This window comes from Chenopodium quinoa, unplaced genomic scaffold, assembly GCF_001683475.1.
Source record: "Chenopodium quinoa cultivar QQ74 unplaced genomic scaffold, ASM168347v1, whole genome shotgun sequence".
In the NCBI taxonomy this organism is placed as follows: domain Eukaryota; kingdom Viridiplantae; phylum Streptophyta; class Magnoliopsida; order Caryophyllales; family Amaranthaceae; genus Chenopodium; species Chenopodium quinoa.
The window spans coordinates 2,186,776-2,209,838 of NW_018745286.1; the positions used below are offsets into that span (position 1 = coordinate 2,186,776).

At 35.3% G+C, this 23,063-nt stretch overlaps 3 protein-coding genes across 4 annotated transcripts; 1 reads left to right on the forward strand and 2 right to left on the reverse strand.

The window, feature by feature from the left end:
* The first annotated feature begins 632 nt into the window (after positions 1 to 632).
* LOC110711999 (phosphatidylinositol transfer protein 1-like) lies at positions 633 to 7,426 on the forward strand. Of its 2 annotated transcripts, none has more exons than XM_021890434.1 (10): positions 633 to 1,192; positions 2,016 to 2,046; positions 2,155 to 2,303; positions 3,144 to 3,235; positions 3,342 to 3,349; positions 3,434 to 3,505; positions 3,748 to 3,915; positions 4,512 to 4,607; positions 5,385 to 5,507; positions 5,925 to 7,095. In XM_021890434.1, the coding sequence occupies exons 1-10, from the start codon at positions 1,173 to 1,175 to the stop codon at positions 5,949 to 5,951; spliced, it is 786 nt and encodes a 261-aa protein (XP_021746126.1). In that variant the 5' UTR covers positions 633 to 1,172; the 3' UTR covers positions 5,952 to 7,095. The 2 variants fall into 2 exon arrangements, with proteins under 2 accessions (XP_021746126.1, XP_021746125.1); XM_021890433.1 differs by lacking the exon at positions 5,925 to 7,095 and adding an exon at positions 7,104 to 7,426 and having other exon boundaries at positions 634 to 1,192.
* Positions 7,427 to 7,800: 374 nt separating this feature from the next.
* LOC110711833 (tetraspanin-3-like) lies at positions 7,801 to 17,574 on the reverse strand. Its single transcript, XM_021890266.1, has 2 exons — positions 17,062 to 17,574; positions 7,801 to 8,429 (listed from the first exon to the last, which is right to left on the reverse strand). Exons 1-2 carry the CDS (start codon positions 17,572 to 17,574, stop codon positions 8,085 to 8,087), a joined length of 858 nt encoding a protein of 285 aa, XP_021745958.1. The 3' UTR covers positions 7,801 to 8,084.
* A 1,225-nt stretch (positions 17,575 to 18,799) lies between these two features.
* Positions 18,800 to 21,903, reverse strand: LOC110711934. The gene is made up of 5 exons (XM_021890371.1): positions 21,369 to 21,903; positions 20,192 to 20,957; positions 19,890 to 20,064; positions 19,205 to 19,762; positions 18,800 to 19,111 (listed from the first exon to the last, which is right to left on the reverse strand). The coding sequence occupies exons 1-5, from the start codon at positions 21,901 to 21,903 to the stop codon at positions 18,800 to 18,802; spliced, it is 2,346 nt and encodes a 781-aa protein (XP_021746063.1).
* Positions 21,904 to 23,063: the final 1,160 nt, after the last annotated feature.

The following is a 23,063-nucleotide window of genomic DNA, read 5'->3' on the forward strand; positions in this document are numbered from 1 at the left end:
TTTTTTGTTTCTCTGCCGAAGATAGAAGATTTAGGTTTCATAATCTTCGGAAGTATCTAAAAGACCATATGAGTATTTTCACTCAACCAACTATTTATCAGTGCATCTCAAACTGAATTAGTGCTAACTCACAGATTGTATTGCTTCGGATGAAGTTTTTTATTAAGGCGATCGTTGAACGAATCCGCGATGTAACTAGTTCTAAGATGATTTGTACTTGTGTTGGAATTTTAGATTTTCTAGAATTTGTTTGTAAGTACCGTTTGACTATCTTTCATTAATGAAATTCTTTTTCTTCTAGTAATAAAAAAAAAAAATAATAATAATAGTAATAATAATTTAGCTTTATAAAATTAGATTTTATAATTTCTATTTACATATAATTACAAATATTAATGGTCATAGTAAATCTTGATACCAAATCCTAACTTAATCCTACTTATATAAAAACTTGTTGAAAAATCAAAGAGAATTTTATCAAGGAGAAGAGAAAGTCGAGAAAAGATAATATTTTCTCTTACATGTTCATGCTCTTAAAACCGTGTGACCGCGACTCCGCGAGGAAACTCGTAGTACATCACACATTCACACCCATACAAATTCAAACATCAACATAACCGAAAGTGTTTCAGAAGTTTCATGAAAGATAGGCACATGTAATAACTTCCACCACATTTCTAAACACAAAAATGGAAAGTTATATTCAACTTTTGCTCACTCCAAAACAATCTATTTGGGCAACTTAACCTTACTATTTTTGCAAACCTCATATTTTGACGCCATTCTTTCTTCAATCTTGTTAACTTCACACAACAATTTTGTAACGCTAAGAAAAATTTACTAATCAACGGTTCATAATCTTTTGGACCTAAAACAAACAGCTGACTATTTCCACTATTAAACCAATAATATTCCAATAATCTCTTCAATATCCTGTTATTAGTTTCTTACCTCTCTAGAAGATAACCCAAAAACCAAAAAAAAAAAAACAAAAAATTCAAAATTTATTTTATTCATCTCATATTCTTTTAATATTAATAATTTTATAGAATTTCAAAAGTTTCCCATCTTATATTTTTAATTTTTTTTGCAAGAAAGTAACTTTGGTTGATCAGAGGAATTGAGCTGCTTGAGTTACAGGAAGTGCACATTTTTTGGTGGAAGAAAGAAATATGGTTCAAATTAAGGAATTGTATCCTCTATATGTACTTATTATTTATGCTTCATTTTTAAAGCTTTATTGAATATAGTTTTTCCTTTAATGGTTGTGCATTTGATTTGCAATGATCACATTCTTTATTTTGTATGGTAAGTGTTACATAAAAACATAATAATCTTCCATCAATCTATCATCTTTGTTGTTGCTGATAGAACTTGCCCTTTGTTCTTAATATTGCCCCAAGAAAGTTACTACCTCAGTTTAGATTTAATTGTTACATTACTAGTTCAATTTGTATTATTGTCGTAACAATCAATTTCATAATGAGGTTTTTTTTTTTTTTTTTTTTTTTTTTTGCGTTTTTAGTTGTTAAGCATTATGATTATGTTTCCCAATCTGAAAATTTGGAGTAATTAGGCTTATCATTTTAAGTTTATAAGACATGAGATGAAAATTTCACGGAGTAATACGGTTATGAAATAATTTCAATTAATCAATGTAATTTGAGGTTAAATATGGTATTCTAGTGTATTAACTGTGTTGCATACAACAAAATTTGTTCAGATTGTGAAAGTTTCACTAAATGTAACTAGCTGCAGTTCATTTTATTTTAATCAGCTTTTCATTGTTCTAGGAAATTGGCTAAATTAAGTTCTGTACAAACTTAGTAACATTATCATGTCTATGTGAACTGCTATAAATCCATGTGTTCGTTGGTTTTATTCAAATTCAGCTTGTTACTTGGCATTACTTTTTATTCAAGTAAATATTACTTTCTAGTTGATACATTTCATGATCAAATATGTTTCTAAGAATTTCCTTGACTCTGACCTGTTGATGATTGGGTGTCGTCTAGTCGAATTATCATGCCTATGTCACTAGCTGAGGTGAAAAATCAAGATTGAGAATGTCCAACTTCTACTGATTGAGTTTCTGAAATTTTGTCTCTAGTTGGTCTAATGATATATTCCTCTCATGTTTTCTGTTATCTGCAGTATGAGGTTGCACAAATGTATATGGTTCTAAAAATGCAACAGGAGAATACAACAAATACAGAAGGAGTTGATGTCCTGGAGAATAGACCTTTTGAGGACAACATAATTGGAAAGGGTCATTACACATCAAAAGTATATAGTTTCCAGAGGTATTATTAAACTCTAACTGTAAATAAGTATGCGGATCATTCGAAGTTCTATAAAGATTGTCTGACATGTGAATAAGTCTGGACCATTCGAAGTCCCCCATGCTTTAACAAACATCTATTTGTGCACATTATGTGTTGCCTGCTCTTCAATTTCTCCATATTTTTCTTAAATGTGCTGGAATGATGTGAAATTTTGATCATAATCGTAAACAAGAAAAACTTATTTCAATTAGCCACACCAAATTCTAATACTAGAACCAACATGACTAACAGCTACAGATACTCAAATAGGACATTTTATTTCATTTTATTTTCACCCTACATTTGCGTACGTGCTTTGTTAACATGTTTTTTTTGTTAAATTCGCTAACTGCTTTATAGTTTTATTTTGTTTAATCAACAGAACATGATGCAAATAATCACTCTATTTTCGAACCTATCACACTCTGATATAGTCTCATTCAAAAACTTTGAGTTGCATCCAGTTTCATTTATTATTTTTGTCTGGGAGTTTTTGCTTTCTTTTAAGAGAAGTCTTAATTTTTCACTAGCTTTTTAGATGTTTTAAATTGTAGTAGTTTTCTTATAACTTCTTACTCATTTAATCAATCATTTTCTTCTCCTTTTAATCTTTCACTAGTTTAATATTCTGGCAGCTCTGCTGCTTCTGCACCATGCATGAATTATGCTTTCATAGTCATGGCTGCTTTACATTACATTGTTTCTTATCATTGTAGAAAACGTAAAATCAGAAGTCGCCCTTATTAACTTCTGGTTCTTCTTTAAGTTGCATGGCATTAGCTAATTTCACTTCATTCACGACATATTCTGCTTCTGCAGCAAAATCCCCTCTTGGCTTACCACATTTGCACCAGCAGATTCCCTCCTTCTGAAAGAGGAAGCCTGGAATGCATATCCCAAATGCAAATCAGGTTATCATATATTCAAAATCTTGTTTTCTTCTCACAAACTTGTTATTCTTATAATATATACTGATATGAATGTTCTGTGTATATGCAACTGGACCCTGAACACTAGTGATTAAGGTATGTGTCCTGCTGACATAATCTTGAATTTCTAAAGCGTTTTTCTTTGATGATTCATCAGCTAACTAGTTCCTTATTATATAGTGTTCAAGCTTGAGCAAGCTGCTTCTTACTATTGATACGATTCACGTTGCAGATAATGGAAAATCAGAAACTGTAGGTGTTATTGAATTTGTTGCTATTGCAGACTTTCTATGGATTCTAGTTTCATATGGACTCGTAATTACATACTTGAGCTACTTAATGAGAAAATAACATGAACCATCAAAACACGCTTCAAAATAGGGAGAGAGGACATCTATGCTAAAACTGATATCTGCAATGTATATCTTGTTCCAAGTCACTTGTGGACTGCACTGGCCGGTGGCCACTCCTGACTAGTAGTTGTGATTTTACAGGTACACGGTCTAAACAAAGATCAGCTGGCATCGAGGCAGGTGGAAGTTATTGATATTGCATCATCTGTAAGGGACTATTGGAGCTATTTGGTTGGTAGCTGTAATGTCGATTTATCCAAATTCAAATCAACAAGGACCAATCGTGGACCTTTGGTGGAAGGCTGGAGAGTAAAACTACAATTTCTCATTCTGACCCCCTCTATTTCATTCCTACTTGTCATTCTTGTGCAATATTGAAGTAGGACCTCGTACCATCAACTCCTCTATCCTTAAATCTATATGATACACTAAAGTGGAAGCCACTTAAGTCGGTTTCTCCTCTTACAGCTCCCTCCTAAATTAAAGCATGAGTTATAAGTGACCTCATAGCAGACATGAGAAGTCTTTTTGATTGGGTTAAATAATTCGTAAATCCATAATTTTATAAAAAAAAAAAAAAAATGATTGTTAACTTAATGCCCAACACATAGATCATATACTCCATAATATTAATAAAAAAAATTATAACGCTCTTTTCTAGTTGGTGCATCTATTATACGAAGTGGTCTTTTAATTTATAACCACTTATTTTCTGAAACTTGAAAGTCTCTTACAGAATATTCACATATAAAAATTCTGGAATTATGATATTGATATGTGAGGAATAAAGTCTGAAAACTAGAGTGAAAATTTGATTTTAGTAATATTTATCTGACTAGACTGCAAGATTTTACTGAAGAGTATACCTCTTAATGTTGTTATTTGGGCATTGTTGATGTATGCAGGATCGCTGCAACCCTGTTATGACAGCATATAAATTAGTAACGGTTGATGCTCCATACTGGGGATTTGGTAAACGATTGGAGCAAGTGCTGATGGCAGTAAGTGGCATCAATCCTTCTTCTCTTTTACATACACTTATAGTAGCTCGAGTCTTTAACTGATTTCCTTAGAACTAAGGTTATATAAGACGGCAATTTCCTCGTTATGAGAGGTGTGGTAGCAAATTAGCATTGATATTATCGGCTTACTCAGGCAAACATGGGGTACTATCATGTGATGTTTTATCACAACCATCTTAAAATCAATAAGCAACTAAGCTGAATATCTCATGACCTAATGACCTAAGAGATATTGCTTTGATACATTAAACCTTTTGTACTACTAGCACTAATTTTACCTAATATTGTTACTAGGATAAACCAATTCATTATGTAGTATTGGGAGATTCTCATTATTCCCTAATTATTATCAATTTTCATGCTAGGCGTAAGGGTGCAATTCGTGTACGCTAGGTTCTAGGTTATATGTTACATACATACACTTCGTATATAATGTAGTGCTTAGGCTTAAAGGTTGAAGTGCAATTTATTATCTGGCTTGCAATGGGTCTTACTTACAAACATTTGTTGACCTCAAATATAAACATATAATCACCAATTTTCTCTAATAAGTTAAGTGTGATAGTATTCCTTGATATAAGGGCACTTACTTTTAGCTGTTGAGATGTTAATGCTGTAAGTCTTTGAAGCTGAATATATGTAGTTTGCAAATGTTGTGTCTTTAAATGTCTGAATATTATTATGGTTAATTTGAAATAAGTTGGCTAGTTTTTTGTACTTTGTATGCTACTTATGTACATGCAAACTCTTTGAAAGGGTGAGAGGGCGCTTTTTCTTGAAACACACAGCAATATTTTTGCCTGGATTGATGAATGGCATGGGATGAGCATCGAAATGTTGCGTGAACTTGAGGAACAACTTTATTCATCATCCAATGAGGTAGGATTTGTTTATTTAAATTTGATGCAGATAGAACGCGCTTACTCACCCCACCTGTAACATTCTGTTACTCTTATCATTAATATCAGAAGTATGATGACCTCGTTATAAACTTGCAGTTTTGGCTATAGCCTGAACTCGCAAAAGTTGTGTGCTTGCAACTTTTTAACCAATAATCTCCAGGCACATGAGAACTTGTTCATTTTAATAGAAATTCCTATTCTTTGTTAGAGCATGCTGGGTTTTTTTTTCCCCTGAAATTTGGTTAATTTTCTGCTTTTAATATTGTTAATTTGTCCTTTAAAATGGAACTTGGAAATTAAATCAGCAACCTGTAATATAAGGCTTGGAGATTAAGATGTTTGTACATGGAAGGTATTCCACCAGATTCCAATGACAATTTCTGACCATATTCAGGTCTATTTATTCTCGATCAGATGCTAGCAAAAATGTGATCTTTAGATCTTTATTGAAAGAGTTCGAGTCTCCTCTTAGAATGCGAGCTATGTGAGGCCTAATAACGATTTTCCAGACTTGTTACTTGTATGTTAGCCTGTTGGTCATTACTAAGGATAAGTACTCCTCCCAATCTTCCATCCAGTACTATTTTAGTTTCATGGGATGTTAAGATACAGTTGTTAGCATTTTACTGTAACGTACGATTTGATCTCTCAAGATGGCCCTACTTAGAATGAGCGATAGGAGGGATGTATGAGAAATGTACAAATCTCATGTGAGTCTTATGGTGAATTCTAATTGTATTTGTGTCCTTGATTATTATGAAGGATTGAGACAATGTGGCTATTATATTGCGTCGATTAAGGGCTTTTCGCTTATCTACTAAAGATATTGTGTTGTTGCAAGTACTATATTGCACACTGCAATTTGATTTTGCTGCTACTTTGTATCTAAGTTGAATGGCAGGTAGGACCAAGACTAGCTATTTTGCCTTATATTTGATACCCTTTTCCCTTTTTTTTTTTGGTATCATTGAACACAAGGAATTTGTTTGAGATTTAAAAAAAACTATTCTAAGCTCATTTGGTATAGAGAGAACCACAAGGGCAATGATGTTGACGGGATTTAATCCTAAGTCTTGAATATCACCCCCAAAACTTTTACCTAGCACCCTTTAATCCTAGGTCTTGAATATCACCCCCAAAACTTTTACCGAACACCCATAGGACAAAGGCATATGTGCCTTGGTGCATTGTCATCTCATTTAGCAACTTCAGTCTTAAAGTCGTGATCTATGTTGCAAGATGCTCCCTCCTTACTTGTCACTTAAACATACACATACCGATGAAATATTAATAGTCACACGTGAATAACAAGAGAATAAGTGAATAACTAATAGATGCAGACTTGACCCCTATAATTAAGGGAGTAGTAACTAGTAAGAACTCATTTCTTGTGAAGTTGCTTAATTAGTGAGTTTTCCACAAACTCTAGACAGATTATCTGATGCAAGGTTTCTCGGTTCATTGTATGATGTACATTCCAAATGGTCTTCTTATGTAGTACTCTAATAAGAACTAGTAATAGTTACAAGTGACTTATTCATAATAGATTTTGTTGCAAATTTCTTTGGAACAGGGACAGGGTAGTATGATACCGGTGCCTCTGAAAACTATGGATGCTCTCGATCGAAAATGTTCGTTGGAGTGTAAGGATGCAAACTCTCAGCTTAAGCCCGAGGACCAAAACTTTGCTCTTGCAATGTCTGATTGATCGTATAGTCTCCTCGCCCCTATCACTAGGAGAAATAATGAAAATTTTGTTATAGAAAGTGTATTGAATTGCATCTTGTTATGTTGTAATTGTCTTGTATTAATCTTCATGTCCTCTATAAATATTCTTTTTAGCGAACTAGAATAATGATTTATATTGAATTTAGTGGAGAAAAAAAGCATAAAGTATTTGTGGTTTAGCTGAATAAAAGATGCATGTGATTACTTTAGTGAGATGTGGATGCATAAAGTGTAATTATCAAAATTGAAATAATGAAAATTATAACTATTTTAAAATAACAAAATAATCAATTCGAACGAATAAAGGACTGAGGGAGTATGAAAAAAAATTTGCTAGTTTTTCAATTACAATCTTCTTGTTTTGGTTTGTTGAGTTAAGAAAGCACATGAACTTTTAACAAATTTTACCCCACTTCCTACGTAATTTTATGTCTACCAAATAACCACTTAGTTGCAATAACATGTTTCTTAGCACTCTAAGCCTCTAACTCTACATTGATAGTTTTCCTTGTATTAGTTTAGCGTCGTTAATGATCCAAATATATAACAAAACAGCATATATTTTCTACAAATTTAAGCTATTTCATGTTGGATACAAAGTTCATACACTCCCCAGTTCGGAGATCCACAAAATAGTTACATATCTTGATGATAAAGTACATCCCTTGTACAATCTATACGCCAAACCAATCCCTCCATACAAAAAACCTTGAGAAAAAACAAAATGACATTCGCCAAATATGAAGCCTTGGAGAACGTACATACGCTCCATTTCTGTCCCAATATATTTAAACAACAGAAATCGCTACCGCAATCATAGATGGTTTTAGAAATGCATTGCAGTAGGGTGTGACTTGGTCATCCTGGTTTCGCCATAGGACTCGTCATTGTCCATCCTCTTGTTGTTTCGGAGAGCTGCATAAGCGATAACGTAGAAGATGACCAGGAGTATTAATACGACAATGTTGATCACAGACACCTTTCTCCAACTGTGCTTCAAGCTTGCGAGGACACCAGCCTTGCAGGAGTCACAATCGTAACACAACTGTCGTTGGTCATTGCTCCATCTTCCACAGTCTGAGTTGGTTCCTACGAGCCCACCTCCTGGTCCCCATAAGGTTTCATTCACATATCCATAACCACAATCTGTTGGTGGCTTGCAACACCCAGACTGCCAAAATGGCCAGAGATACAGAGAGAATCAGAGATATTGTAAGCATCATTAGTACTAAAGTTAGGAGGGGGGGAATAATGCGAAGAAAACATACTTATTTATCCAGTAGCTAATCTTACATACAAGTCATTTTTTGAGAAGCAATTAAGCTAGAAAATAGATTGATTGATCCAGTTTTGGTTTCAGTTCAGATCGTGTCATTTTTAGGTTTGCAGTCAAATAGTTACTAATTTTATGGGTCGAATCAGTTCATTTATAACTCGAGCCAGAATTGAGCTAAATCAGTTTCAGATAAATTACTTCCACTGTCTAATAAGAAAAAAAATAGTAAATAGAATGTTTCTACATGGATCATATATATTCATTAATGAGCCACAGTAATAAAGGAACAATAAGCTTCTGGTTAATGTAGGGCCATATGTGGTTGGATTGAGGAGAAAGTATTCCTACCATGAATAATAGAATGACTTTGTCGACATGAAATTAGTGCCAAATTTGATTGTAACAAGAAGATTTGTTGCTTACAGGAGAAAACATATGGTTTTGGAGACGGGGAAATCAAGGGTTAAAAGAGCTACAGGAAAAAGATAGATTGTGTTTAAGCAGTAATTGATGTAAGCCACAAGAAAAAAACGTACTGGGACCCAAGTCTTTTCATGTAGTAGTTGAAAATAAAAGGAATTAATCCAAAATGTTCACGTAACACCATCTGAATCGACATTAAAATACCTACGGAGTAACAAAAACCGACATAAAGTTGCTTATAAGAGATAAACAAAAAAAAACTCTACTCCAATATATTTATTTGGTGTTAAATACAGAGTAATAAACATGTTAGCTATTTCGCCTTACTCATAGGAAAAGGATGACGAACATAGAAACAACCAGGTAGCTCTAATAGGTACTTTTCTTTATGGGTTGTCAAACATATGGCCCTTCAAGAAGTCATACATCACCTAAATTGGGTAATGGGCAACTTTCCTGTGTGTGGAAAAAAACAAGAATACACCGTTTTAATGATGCAGAAAGCATCGTTATTTTTGTTGTCAAAGTTAACATATTTTCATGGAACTGCAAGTCTGAAACTGTATGTGTTATGTTGTTTGTAAAGAGTGGCCCACTAGAGCGTTAGAATATATGTACCTTATATAGTCCTCAACTATAAGAAAAGGCCCAACTTAGTAATCACTTTTTAATTTAACTTTAGATTCTTCATACATCTTACTTTTGAAATTAAAATCATGCATCTTAAGTTCATTTTTTTCAATTACAAATTAGACTATATAGATGAATCACATTCATTTATTTGTGAAATTCCTCTCACCGGCCAAACTAACTTGGGTTAGCAGGTTAGGCCCTTTGGGTGTGAGAAGCAGGGTAAAGAATCCCAAATCTCAATCTCTAGTGAAATTTGATCTCACAACCTTAATACAAATATTTTTACTGGATTAAGCCTTGCTTGATAATTGTGTTATCGATATGAATTGATCCAAACATATAATGTCCAATACTTCACAAATATGCAGTATTTCAATGATGACTTTGAAATCTAGGCAAAGTTTGAACTAGGATATTATTAGTACTATATAAACATGAAATTATCCAAAATCACTGTGTTAACAATAACAGGTTCATGACTATAAGCCAATAAAGCCATAAGTTAAAGAGAAACCTAATAATAGGCCATAAGTATACCTAACTCTTAACTTTAAGAGCATTAATCTTTTAAATAAATGCCATTTTCCACCTCGTTGACCTATCAAACATTTGTTTTTTTGGGTTTTAAACTAAAATATCTACAAGAATTTTATATATAGTGAGCAAACTCATAGTTATCATAATGTTGTTAAATCTATCCAAATCAAATTTTCTCTTAAGTGTTATAATATCTCACTTGACCTTTGTCTTGATTGATTTGCTTGATGTATGAGTGTTCGTATGAGTTTTTGACATCTCACCAACCCAAATCATGTAATAAGGATTTTTTAAAAGCATTACTTTGACTATTTACTTCTCTTCTGCACATTATTCGCAAGATAAGTGAGTGTATGACATCTTGCCAACACTTGACCATACTTCATTTGTCCTTGCAACATTCGGTTAGAAGAAAATAAAAATTACTCCCTCTGTTCCTGTATACGATATTCAATTTTGGACACGTATCTTAACAATATGAGTTGTGGTAGGATATTGTTGATTAAGATGAATATAAAAATATAGTACAAATAATATATTGTTTAGGGTAAGTAGATGAAAACTTAGTTGGAGTTAAATAGGATTGTTGAATTAAAGTGGATTAAAAATCAGTAGATGAAAACCTTCGCCCAAAAAAGAAAGGGATTTTTTGTTTAAAAATAAGTACAAGTTTAAAATCTTTTCAAGTACAAGTTTAAAATCTTTTCAAGTTTTGAAAGAACATGTATAAAATTAAGTTGTTTTAGCGTGAAATTTCAAAATAACACTTTCATAAATTTTTACAACTTCCTCAATAAATTCTTATCTGAACTTATTATTCTTTAAATTAAATGAAATCGGATGAGCAAAACATCATCTAACTTTGTAAGAAAATTATTTTATCCTCTATATTTTTGCATAAAAATTTATGCACGTAACAAGTAGACATGTACTCATATAAAATTCTAATCAACAAAACTTCAATTAATAATACTTTGTATACATCTATTTTTATTTGTCTTTTTAGATAAAGTGGCCTTTGGGAAGCAAGTTGGGGTCAAACGAAGCGTAGAGAAGGTAGGTAAAGTGAAACGGACTATTTTAGACTCCATGGACTACAAAACAAACAAAGGGGCATACGAATGCCTTCTCAGCAAGATTCCAAATACCTCAATAAACTATTTTTCGCCGTGAAATAGACACAATAAAGTAGCAAATGCATGTATATCTATCGCATATTCAAAAGTTAAAAGAAAGAAAAAAAAATATCCCATACGTAATAGTATTATTAGTAGCTAAGGCTTGCTTTTATTAGTGGATATTCTATGCACCTGGCCCCACACACAAATATTTGTTTATATCATCATTTTATGAAACTCGAATCTCCTCAAATCCAGAAGGATCGCAAAGCTTCGATTTCTATTATAAACCCAAATGCAAACCTCAATAGTCCACGGAAAGGCCAATGACATAGCTAGAAACTGCCGGATTAATCTCGCTAATTTGCAGTAGGAATGTTTTATGGTTTCATCATTTGCTCTTGTAAAAAAAAAAAAACATAGTCCACGGAAAATCAAAAGAGATCAACGCCATATCCACTAGCCAAGTGTAACTTTGTTGTAATTATAGTTACATGTATATAAATCGTTAATTTAGTGGTGACCGGTAGGATATACTTATCATCTTTTGGTCTTTATAAAAGCTAACAATTAGAATTCATTTTTTTCTTGCAATAATTTTCAAGACATATATTTGTATTATATAATCATATATTGCTATGCCTAGTTGACTAAATCATTAATCTACGTTATATAAACATGCAAGAGTCCAAATAATTTCCTATTTTAATGTTTTAAAATATCTTCTTTCATCTCTAATTTAGTGATAGTGCATGGCCCTCCACACCCCATGTGATGCATCCCAAATTTTTGCATTCATCACAGATAAGCTTTCACCATGATGAACCATACTCTCTATCAATCACCAATCTAACTTAAAGTTAAGATATTTATTAGTATATTACTACCCCTTCACGTAGGGGTGAAAGTAGTTTGGATAAAAACCGAAAACCGAACCAAACCGAACCGAATAAGCAATTCGGTTCGGTTTTGTTCGGTTTTCGGTTTGGATCGGTTTGAGAAAATGAAAACCGAATTATATCGGTTTGGATTCGGTTTTGGGATTTTAAAAACCGAAAACCGAACACCGAACCGAAATAAGCCCCATTTCTCAGCCCATTTTCCTACGTATATATACTCAAACCCTAAATTTATAAGCCCATTTCTCAGAATCTCAGCCGTTTCCCTCACTAAAAGTAAAACCCTAGATTTTCCCTCATCTCTCCCTCTCACCACCTCACTCAGTCACTCCGTTCGTCCACCACCACCAATCCACCACCTCACTACTTCCTGCTTTCCTACTTACCACCTGTGGCTGTGTTCCGTTCGAGTGTTCCAACGCCGGCCGCCGCTGACCACCTGTTCGAGTGTTCCGGTATGGCGGTATGCTTTAATTTCAATATTTCATATTTCACTTCTCTTTCGTTTCTGATCTCTTTCCCTCACTAAAACCCTAGATTTTCCCTCATCTCTCCCTCTCACCACCTGTGTTCCGTTCGAGTGTTCCAACGCCGGCCGCCGCTGACCACCTGTTCGAGTGTTCCGGTATGCTTTAATTTCAATATTTCATATTTCACTTCTCTTTTCCTGCTCGAATTGCATGTTTTCTTTGTTATTTTGAATTTCAGATTTCACTTGCACTTCTCTTTTCCTGCTCGAATTGCATGTTTGTTATTTTTGAATTTCAGATTTCACTTGCACTTCTCTTTTCCTGCTCGAATTGCATGTTTTCTTTGTTATTTTCGAACTGGTGATAGATTGTTTTCTTTGAATAGTTATTATGCTCGAATTGTATTATGCTCGAATTGATGATATTCCTTCAGAGTTCAGAATATATGTTGTTCTATTATAGTATTATGCTCGAATTGCATGTTTTCTTTGTTATTTTCGAACTGGTGATAGATTGTTTTCTTTGAATAGTTATTATGCTCGAATTGTATTATGCTCGAATTGATGATATTCCTTCAGAGTTCAGAATATATGTTGTTCTATTATAGTATTATGCTCGAATTGCATGTTTTCTTTGTTATTTTCGAACTGGTGATAGATTGTTTTCTTTGAATAGTTATTATGCTCGAATTGTATTATGCTCGAAATTGTATTATGCTCGAATTGTATTATGCTCGAACTGGTGATAGATTGATTGTTTTTCATAGATTTGCATAAAAATTGTTGGTTATTGAGTGAGTTCTTTTTTCTGTTTTAAATCAGATTATCAGAATGTCCACAAATATGGATAATGTTGAAGGGAATGTCCCTATTGAGGAGCATGAATCTGACAATGAAAAATCCAAACCCAAGAGGAAGAGAATGAAGGATCGTTCCGAGGTTTGGGAGCACTTTATCAAGGAAGAAACACACACTGGAATGGAAGCACGTTGCAAGTACTGTGGTATGAGATACAAGTGTGGTACAAAGAGAAATGGCACTAGTCCATTGTGGGCTCATATAAATAGATGTCGTAAGTACCCCTATAATACTCCTAAAGAATCAAAACAAAGTTTGTTGTCTTTCAAAAGCAATAAAATTGAAAGTGGTTGTACTAGTGGATTGTCTTATGTGAAATATGATCCAACTGTAATTAGAAAAGCTTTATCTGAGATGGTTATAGTTGATGAATTGCCTTTTAAGTTTGTTGAGGGAGTAGGCTTTAAAAAATTTTGTAATGTAATGGAGCCTAGATTTCATGTCCCTTCCAGAATTACTGTGGCTAAAGATTGTTATGAAACTTTTTTAACTCAAAAAAGAAAGCTGAAATTGGTATTAAAAAATTGTAACTCAAGGGTTTCATTAACAACCGATACATGGACATCTATTCAGCAAATTAATTACATGTGCTTGACTGTTCACTTTGTTGATAATGACTGGAATTTGCAAAAACGTATTCTGAATTTTTGTCCTATATCAAGTCATAAGGGGGAGGAAATTGGGAAAGAAATTGAGAAATGTTTGCTTGATTGGGAACTTGAGAAAGTATTTTGCATAACTGTTGATAATGCTAGCTCAAATGATACCGCAATAGGATATATGAGAAGGAAAATAAATGGTTGGAAAGCTGGGGTTCTTAAGGGTCGGTTCCTTCATATGCGTTGTGTTGCTCATATTGTGAATTTGGTTGTGTCTGATGGCTTGAAAATTGTTAATGAGTCTATTACTCGTGTGAGACAAGCTGTAAGATTCATCAAACAATCCCCTTCTAGGTTGGTAAGGTTTAAAAAATGTGTTGTGGAAGAAAAAATCAACTCTAAAAAGTTGTTGTGCCTTGATGTGCCTACTAGGTGGAATTCCACCTTTTTAATGTTGGATGCTGCTTTGGTGTTTGAGTATGCTTTTGAGAGGTACTCTGAGGAGGACCCTCATTATGTGATTGAGTTAAATGAGAGGGAGGGGAAGGGCTGCCCTACTTCTGAGGATTGGGAAACAGTCAGAAGGTTTTCTGAATTTTTACAAGTCTTTTATGATCTTACGTTGCGTGTCTCTGGGTCTTTGCATGTGACTTCCAATTTATTTTTCCATGAATTGGTGAGTGTTGCTGTCCTTTTGAAAGATTTGATGACAAATGATGATGTGGAGATGTGTCTTATGGCTACTAAAATGAAGGAGAAATATGACAAATATTGGGGTGATCCGGAGAAAATAAACATGCTGATTTTTATTGCTGTTGTGCTTGATCCTCGTTATAAGTTAGATTATGTTGAGTGGATGTTAATTGAAATTTATGATTCTAAGCATGCATTTGTTTTGGTGAATAATTTGAAAGAGTCTTTGAATGCATTGTATGAGGAGTATCGTGGTTCTTCTGGTGATGTGATTAGGGAGGAAGTGTCCTCAAGTATGGACAGTTCCCAATTTTCTCCCAAACAAAAGAAGCTTCAGGTATTGAAAAGTAAGTATAAGAAACATAAGTGTGAGAAAGATGGAGAAGCAAAAATTGAGTTAGACAAATATTTAGAAGAGGAAACGGAGGAGGAATGTGAAAATTTTGATATTTTGGGGTGGTGGAAGTTTAATAGTGCTAGGTTTCCAACAATTGGAAGAATGGCCCGTGATATACTTGCTGTCTCTATCTCAACAGTAGCCTCTGAGAGTGCATTCAGCACTGGTGGTAGGGTTCTAGACCCATTTAGGAGCTCCTTAACTCCAAGGGTCGTTGAAGGACTTGTTTGTGCTCAAAATTGGCTACGTTCTTCTCCCTTTCCTAATATAGAAGAGTGTTTACAAGAAGTTGAAGATCTTGAAGAAGGTAACATAAAACAACAATTATCATGTTATTTTTTTTCATTATTTCATATATATTATGTAACTTGTTTATTTTTTTTTAATGTTATTAGACTTGAGGAATATGACAATTGGTGGTCAAAACCCGGACTTGGTTGAGCTTGATTGAGAGTTAGCTGCCAAGAATGAAGCTGCCCTATTGATTGAAGACTTGAAGTTTCTGCCAAGAGCCTAAGAATGAAGCTGCCCTGTTGGTTGAACTAGTTCATTTGTGGACTGTTTGTCTGTTTTATTATCAATTCATCATGTGGACTGTTTTGATAGTTTTAAGACTTGTTAAGTTCTTATGTCTCAATGTGGACAATGTGTAAGTGTATTTAATTACTATGGTCTATGGCAGTATGGCTGGACAATTTAGTTACTATGGCAGTATGGCATATGGTTGTGACTTGTGAAAGTTGTATGTTAAAATTTATGCTTTAATTTTGTTCAGGAACAGGTACAAAATTTAGGCCTTAAAAGGCCCAAAATTATATGCCCAATAAAAAGCCCAGATTTTAAGGCCTAATACAGCAGCCCATAAAAATTCGGTTTGGATTGGATTTAATTCTCAAAACCGAATTATTTCGGTTTGGATTGGATTTAATTCTCAAAACCGAATTATTTCGGTTTGGATTGGATTGGATTGAATCCAAATTCGGTTTGGATTCGGTTTCAAAAATCCGAAACCGAAATAATTCGGTTTGGATTCGGTTTGGGGTGTAATCCAAACCGAATACCGAACTTTCACCCCTACCTTCACGCAACATTAATTTCTTTTTTGAATTTTACTTGTACTACAACAATTATTTTGTACCAAAAAGATCGGATCTGAATTACCCGACTCAAACTTTAACTATACATAAATGGTTAATACACGTACCATCTAATTCGGATTAATGAGTCTCAAATCTTATTAAACCCGATCCTAGAATCAAAAAGACTAAAAGCAAGGTTACAACGACTCAAATGCGAGTATGCAACTGACCCAAAACAACCACGTAAATTAATTTGAACGAAATTTCATATGAATCATTATTTAAAAAAAAAAAAAAAGTGTCATAATAATTTGGATGACCCAATAAAACAGAAAGGGAAGAAAAACAGTTTCCCTTTTCTTTTGCCCAAACCTTTTAGATTGGAAATTTTAAAATAATTGAGGTTTGCAAATTTTAAAATAATTGAGGGTTAAAGTATGTTTTAAATGTAGCATACTGTGTCAGTAATTGCTAAAGTTAAACTTCAACCGCCATAAATTTTTCCAATATTTGTATACACCTCAGAACACAAACTATTGCATTCATCATTTTTAATAAATAAAAATCCAATCAACCAAAAAGACAGCAAATAGTGACACAACTTGTAATTTTTTAATCCAAACAAAAAGTAATTGCAAAATATAAATATATTTCTAATAAATAAAAAAGACCAATGAATCCAATCAAATAATCAGATAAAATAAGTAAAGCTCAGCAAAAATAAAAAGGGTAATTTACAACTAAATAAAATACTAATTACCCTTTTAATTAAGGAAACTATTACCCTTTAATTAAAAAAATTAAATAAAATGAAGAAATTACCTCAATAGGACTAAGTTTTCTGGAGAAGAACATATCAGAAGTTTCAGGAACACCATGAAAAGTCCGACCCATTTTACTACAAACCCTTGAATCCCTGATACAAGAGCTAAGTTTAGCCCAATAACCCGGATCCGAAACCTTCCTTTCAAGCCAACCCGAATAATCCTCCAAATTATACTCCAAATAAGCCCGGTTTAAAACGGGTCGACCCGACCCTTTATCCGTAACAGCGTAAGCAAAAACTACGAACCCGATTAAGGCGGCTATGATGAAGAACATTGCCCACATGTAAAGATACATGAGGAAAGTGTTCCTGTAACATGACCCAGCAAAACCAGCTAATGAAACCACCATTAATGAAACTCCAATTACTATTAATGGCCATTGAAGAAATTTCATACAATCTGTTGAGTTTGCTTTGCTACTTAGCCATATTCCTCCTGCTAAAATTGGGATTGAGAGTAGAAATGTTAGAAAATTTACTACTCCTATTAGATGGTTGCTTGCTCTCATTTTTTTTTTTTTTTTTTAAATTTTGGTGGAATATTTGGAGAAAACTACTAGGAAAAAAAAAACAAAATTGTTAGCTTTTAATCCTTTTATGGGAGTTTGGAGGTTTTTGAATTTTTAAATTAAAAATGTGTTTTTTTTTTGTGAAAAAAAAAATTTTGGGTTTTGATGTAGAGTGTTTTAGTGTGTATGGTGTGAAACTGTTTGTTTGTCTATATAAGGTAGTGTGTGAGATGCAAGGTTTGCGGAGGACAATGGGATTTTTTATAAGGGGGGTTAAAGTGGACGGTGACGCCTCGGGGGGTTGCTTCCGAGGTTACGGGGAACGCATTTATTGGCGAGCCGGTTAGATTTGTTGAAATTGACTCGACGTGAATTATATTACTATGCAGTATTTTTATGAGATGAGTCAAGGTAAATATAAAATATCAATTATACTCGATAATTATAGATGACTCGGTTTTATGTAAATTAAACATTGATTCTAATCGATAGAAGAATAAGGAGAATTACCTCTTTGGTGCAGCGAAGTTGAAATAATTTCACTCTAATGATACGAGCTTTTAATAATTTTACTTTAATGACCCGAGGGGAAAGCTCAATTGATTAAATCAACAGTAGTAAGTTCCATCACCTGAGGCGGGATCACATCGTGCCACATTCTTTGGCCAACCTCCCAAGGTTAAAATTGAGCAAAAAAATGAGCAATTTTATTCCCTCCTCGTTTCATAAAAGACCAATTGACAGAAACAAAGTGCTTACAATAATCTAAAATGTAACCAACAATCAAATGAAGAGACCTTGAACCACTTGCTATGTCACGCAAGGCTTGAATGACAGTCAAACAATCACTCTCCACAACTAGCTGTTGCACCCCATAGTCCCTCGCTAGACTCATTCCCTTAAACACAGCCATAGCTTCCGCAATGTTTGGATCCCAATTGTCAGCAAACTGAGCCACCAAGCACGAACAAATGGTACCATGTTCATCCCTGAGCATTGCACCCAAACCAACCCCCAAGCCACTTAAAAAACCAGCATTAACATTCACTTTGAACGTACCTAGAGCAAGGAGGCTCCACTTTTCGGGCAATGGCATACCAGTCTTCTGCCTACTCTGAGAGCCATTCAGTTCATCACACACCTCCCCACAAGTCTTCATCGCAAAATTGACAATATTCTCCTGGTTTGGGGTTTCACCTTCCATAATGTATACATTTTTAGCGCTCTAAATCGCCCAACAAAGGGTAAGAATAGCAGCTGCTTCTACCTCATCAAACTTAGCAAGACACCCTTCCCACCAATCGATAATACAATGGGTTCGAGACTCAGCAACAATTGCAAAGTTGCTCCTAGCCCAGACATTTTTTGCGAACTTACAGTCCCTGAGAGCGTGAACAGTGGTCTCATAATCCCTTAGACAGATGCTGCAATCCGAATCCTGCTCCTTAACACGATAATGTATGTTGTGTCGAGTTAGAAAAGCGTTTTGCAGAGCTCTCCAGGCAAAACTTTTGATGCAGGGCAGGACTTGAAGTTTCTAGATTTTCTTCAAGATTTAGTATGCATTAGATAGGGCAGCCTCCTCACTCTTTCATTTATCATCAAATAAATTTCGATATGCTGATCTCACTGAATACACGCCATTCTTTTCTAGATCCCAGCACAAACTATCCTCGAGGAGTCTAATGCTAAGAGGAATTCTAAGAATTTTGTCACATTCGAAAGGTAGGTAGACTTGGCGAAGCTTTTCTACATTCCAGCAAACGGTAGAAGGACTTGACTGTATAAAATCACACACCTTCATATCTACAAGAGCTTCACCACGAGGAGAAATGACCATGTGCGACTGGGTATTAGGCACCCATGGATCAGTCCAAACACGAATAGACTCACCATTCCCCACTCTCCATTTCATACCTCTACGAACCACGCATCTAGCTTCCGCAATTCCCCTCCAAGTATAGCTAGGATTGACTCCAATGTCTGCTTCCATAAAAGTAGAGTTAGGATAATAACGGCACTTCAAAATTTGCTCCACTAAGGTACCCGGTTGCAACATTAACATCCAAGCCTGCTTACCCAACAATCCCCAATTGAACAACTTAAAGTCACGAAAACCCAAACCTCCCTCATTCTTAGGACGACAAAGCTTTTTCCACGCAAGCCAATGAATCTTCCTATCCCCTTGCTTTTGCCACAAGAGATCTCAACTCATCACAAAAAGACGATGGAAACTTAAAAACACTCATCGCGTAGGTAGGGAGAGATTGGGCCACCGCCTTTATCATAACCATCTTACCCGCCTTAGAAATTACCATCCCTTTCCACCCTTGTAGCTTCTTCCAAAGTTTCTCCTTAACACATCTTGTAATCACTTTCTTAGACCTTCCCACCACCGTAGGAAGCCCAAGATAACGGTCATGAATATCCACAATACAAACTCCGAGCATACTAGCTAACTCAATACATTTAGAGACCGGAACCCCATTACTAAAATAAATAGTAGTCTTGTCAAAATTAATTTTTTAACCCAACGCCAACTCATAAGTCCTCAAAATCTCTTGGATTCTCTCAGTATCACCCACCGTTGCTTTAGAAAAAAATTATACAATCATACGCAAACAACAAATGAGAAATAGACGGAGCCGTCGGAGCAATGCGGACACCATGTAAGCTACCCCTTTCCTGTGCATCCCTCAACAGATAAGTAAAAACCTCAACACACAAAATAAACAAATACGGAGAAATCGGATCCCCTTGCCTAATCCCCCGACCCGGGGAAAAATCATCCGTCGGTCGACCATTGACAAGCACAGAAAAAGAAACCGATCGAACACAGTCCATAACACGATCACACCAATTCTGATCAAAACCAAAACGTCTCAAGACAGCCTCAAGAAAATCCCACTCTATTTTGTCAAATGCCTTAGACATATCCAACTTCATCGCAATACACCCTCCCTTATTCGGCAAATTCTTCATATAATGGAAAAGCACAAAAGCAACAAAGATGTTATTAGAAATCAATTGACCAGGAGTAAACGCACTCTGATTAATAGAAATAATCTCGTCGAGAAAATATTTAAGCCGATTAGCTAGCACTTTCAAAACTAGCTTGTATATCACATTACACAAGGAAATTGGCCTAAAATCCACCATTTGATCAACATCCTTTTTTTTCGGAATAAGGGCGATATAAGTACGATTAATAAACTGAGGAATCGGGGCACCACGCAGAATAGACAACACACAATTAGACATTAAAGGGCCAACATATAACTGAAAAAATAAAGGGCACATACCATACGGTCCCGACACCTTAGCAGGATGCATCTGGCTCAAGGCAAACTTCACCTCCTCCACTGTATACACCGCCTGCAAAGCTAAATTCATATCAGAGGTAACACGAGCTTAGAAAAGTTGAGAGCCTGATCGATCAGAGTAGGATTAGAGGATGTGAAAAGCTGTCTAAAATAGGAAACGGCAACATCTCCAATCTTCTCATTACCAGAGTGAACTACCCCCTCTTTATCTTTTAGACTCAAGATCATATTTCGACGCTTCGACTAGAGGCTCTCTTATGAAAAAGTTTAGTATTTTTAACCCCCTCCTTTAGCCAAGAAAACCCAAGAACGTTGCTTCCAAAATAATTCCTCATTATGCACCAAACCCACAATATCTCTGATTAATGCACGACGTTTTTCAAGCTGCAGAGCTGACAATCCCCCTTTTATTAAGCTTTTGGAGTTTTCTTCTTTTCTTCCTGAGCTCACAAAAAGTAGCTCCAAACTTACTTTCGCTCCAGGTCTTACGATCAGCAGTACAAAGTGCAAGTTGTGATTCAAGAGACCAACCCCCCTCCCACGCATTCTGAACCACGCCTTCACAACCATAATCGGTCTGCAAAATATGCTCGAACTTAAATGGTTTCTCACCCAATTTCATAGTATTTTGCAACTCTAAAACAAGCTTAATGGGAGCATGGTCTGACCATTCGCAATCAAGATGAATCAACAAAGAATCTGGGAACTTCATCAACCAAGCATCCGTAGCAAGAGCTCGATCAAGCCGGCACCGAGTATTATGAATCCCCTCCCTCCCATCATCATAAGTGAATTCATAACCTGTAAAAGGGACATTTTGCAAAGCACATGAATTAATTGCATTTCTAAAATTGTTCATTTGCCACTTCGCACAATCATCCCCCACCACTCTTCTCTGAAAGATGAAGGATTTCATTGAAGTCACCAATACAATCTTCCATGTGGTCATAGCATTATCACACATTCTCACCCTCTTACCTAAAGCCTTATCCCCCTCAACTTCCATGTGGCTATCAAACTGATCCCTTTCCCTCACAATCTTCCTATACTTCTTATTTCAACCCTTAGTGGAGATATTACCATATCCTGCCATAAAAACAAAAGGAGAATTAAGGTTGTCCACCTCACCCTCCACTTCACCCTTACTTCCCCCAATACTTCCCACTTGAGTACATTGAAGAATATTAAATTCATCTCTCCCCTCACTTTCCACCTGCTTCTTCTCAACTCCAACGTCATTTTTCTTCTCTAGCCCCACCATACCCCCAGAATCTTCTAACTCACCCACCGTAGTATCATAATCCCCTTCCCCCAATTCTTTCTCTGTTCCCACATCACTCCCCTGTAGCAAAATCACATTTGCTCCCTCCTTCCTACTACTTTCCCTTTCCACCTCATCTACATTCTTAGGAAAAAAGAGCTGATTGCGGGACATAAGGATTTCATCAACTTCTTCCAACTCCTTCATCCTCCCACGCCTAGGAGAAGCTTTTAGCCACCTCCCCCAGCCTAATTTCTTCTTCTCGCTGTCCTCAAAAACCATCACACAATCCCTCTCCCAATGTCCAATCGCCCCACAAGAATAGTAGAAAAATGGTAACCGTTCATAAGCGAATTCAACCATAATTTCATTACCCCCCCTAATCTCGAATCTTTTGACAACGGCAAAGAGATTTAGTCACTTTAATCATGACATTAACTTTTCGGGAGTGGTCAAGCCCAAAAGGGTCCTCTTCAATTTCAATCAGATCACCCATATTTGCCACGGTCTCCTTGACATCATTGTCCGACCGGCAATTGAATGGCAAGTGTTTAATTCAAATCCAAAATGGTGAATGAAACAGCATAACCCCTTTTCAGGTTGCTCATCTCCTTCAATCTCTTTCAAAATCAATAGCATAATATCGAAACACCACGGTCTACCATTTAAAACCTTTTCCTTATCCCTCCAATTGAAAAATTGGAAAGCATAAAGATTAGGGCTAAGAACTCGAATCAAAACTTTATCAGATAGCACCCATACCTTTATCATCGTGCTTTTGAACGCCTCTACATTATACGGACGATCGGTAACAATTCTCCCAATAAGCATTAGGTTAAATTTTTCATTCGGCAGAGCAGATTCGATTGCTCCTAAATCCACCATAGAACCTTCATCCTCTGTTA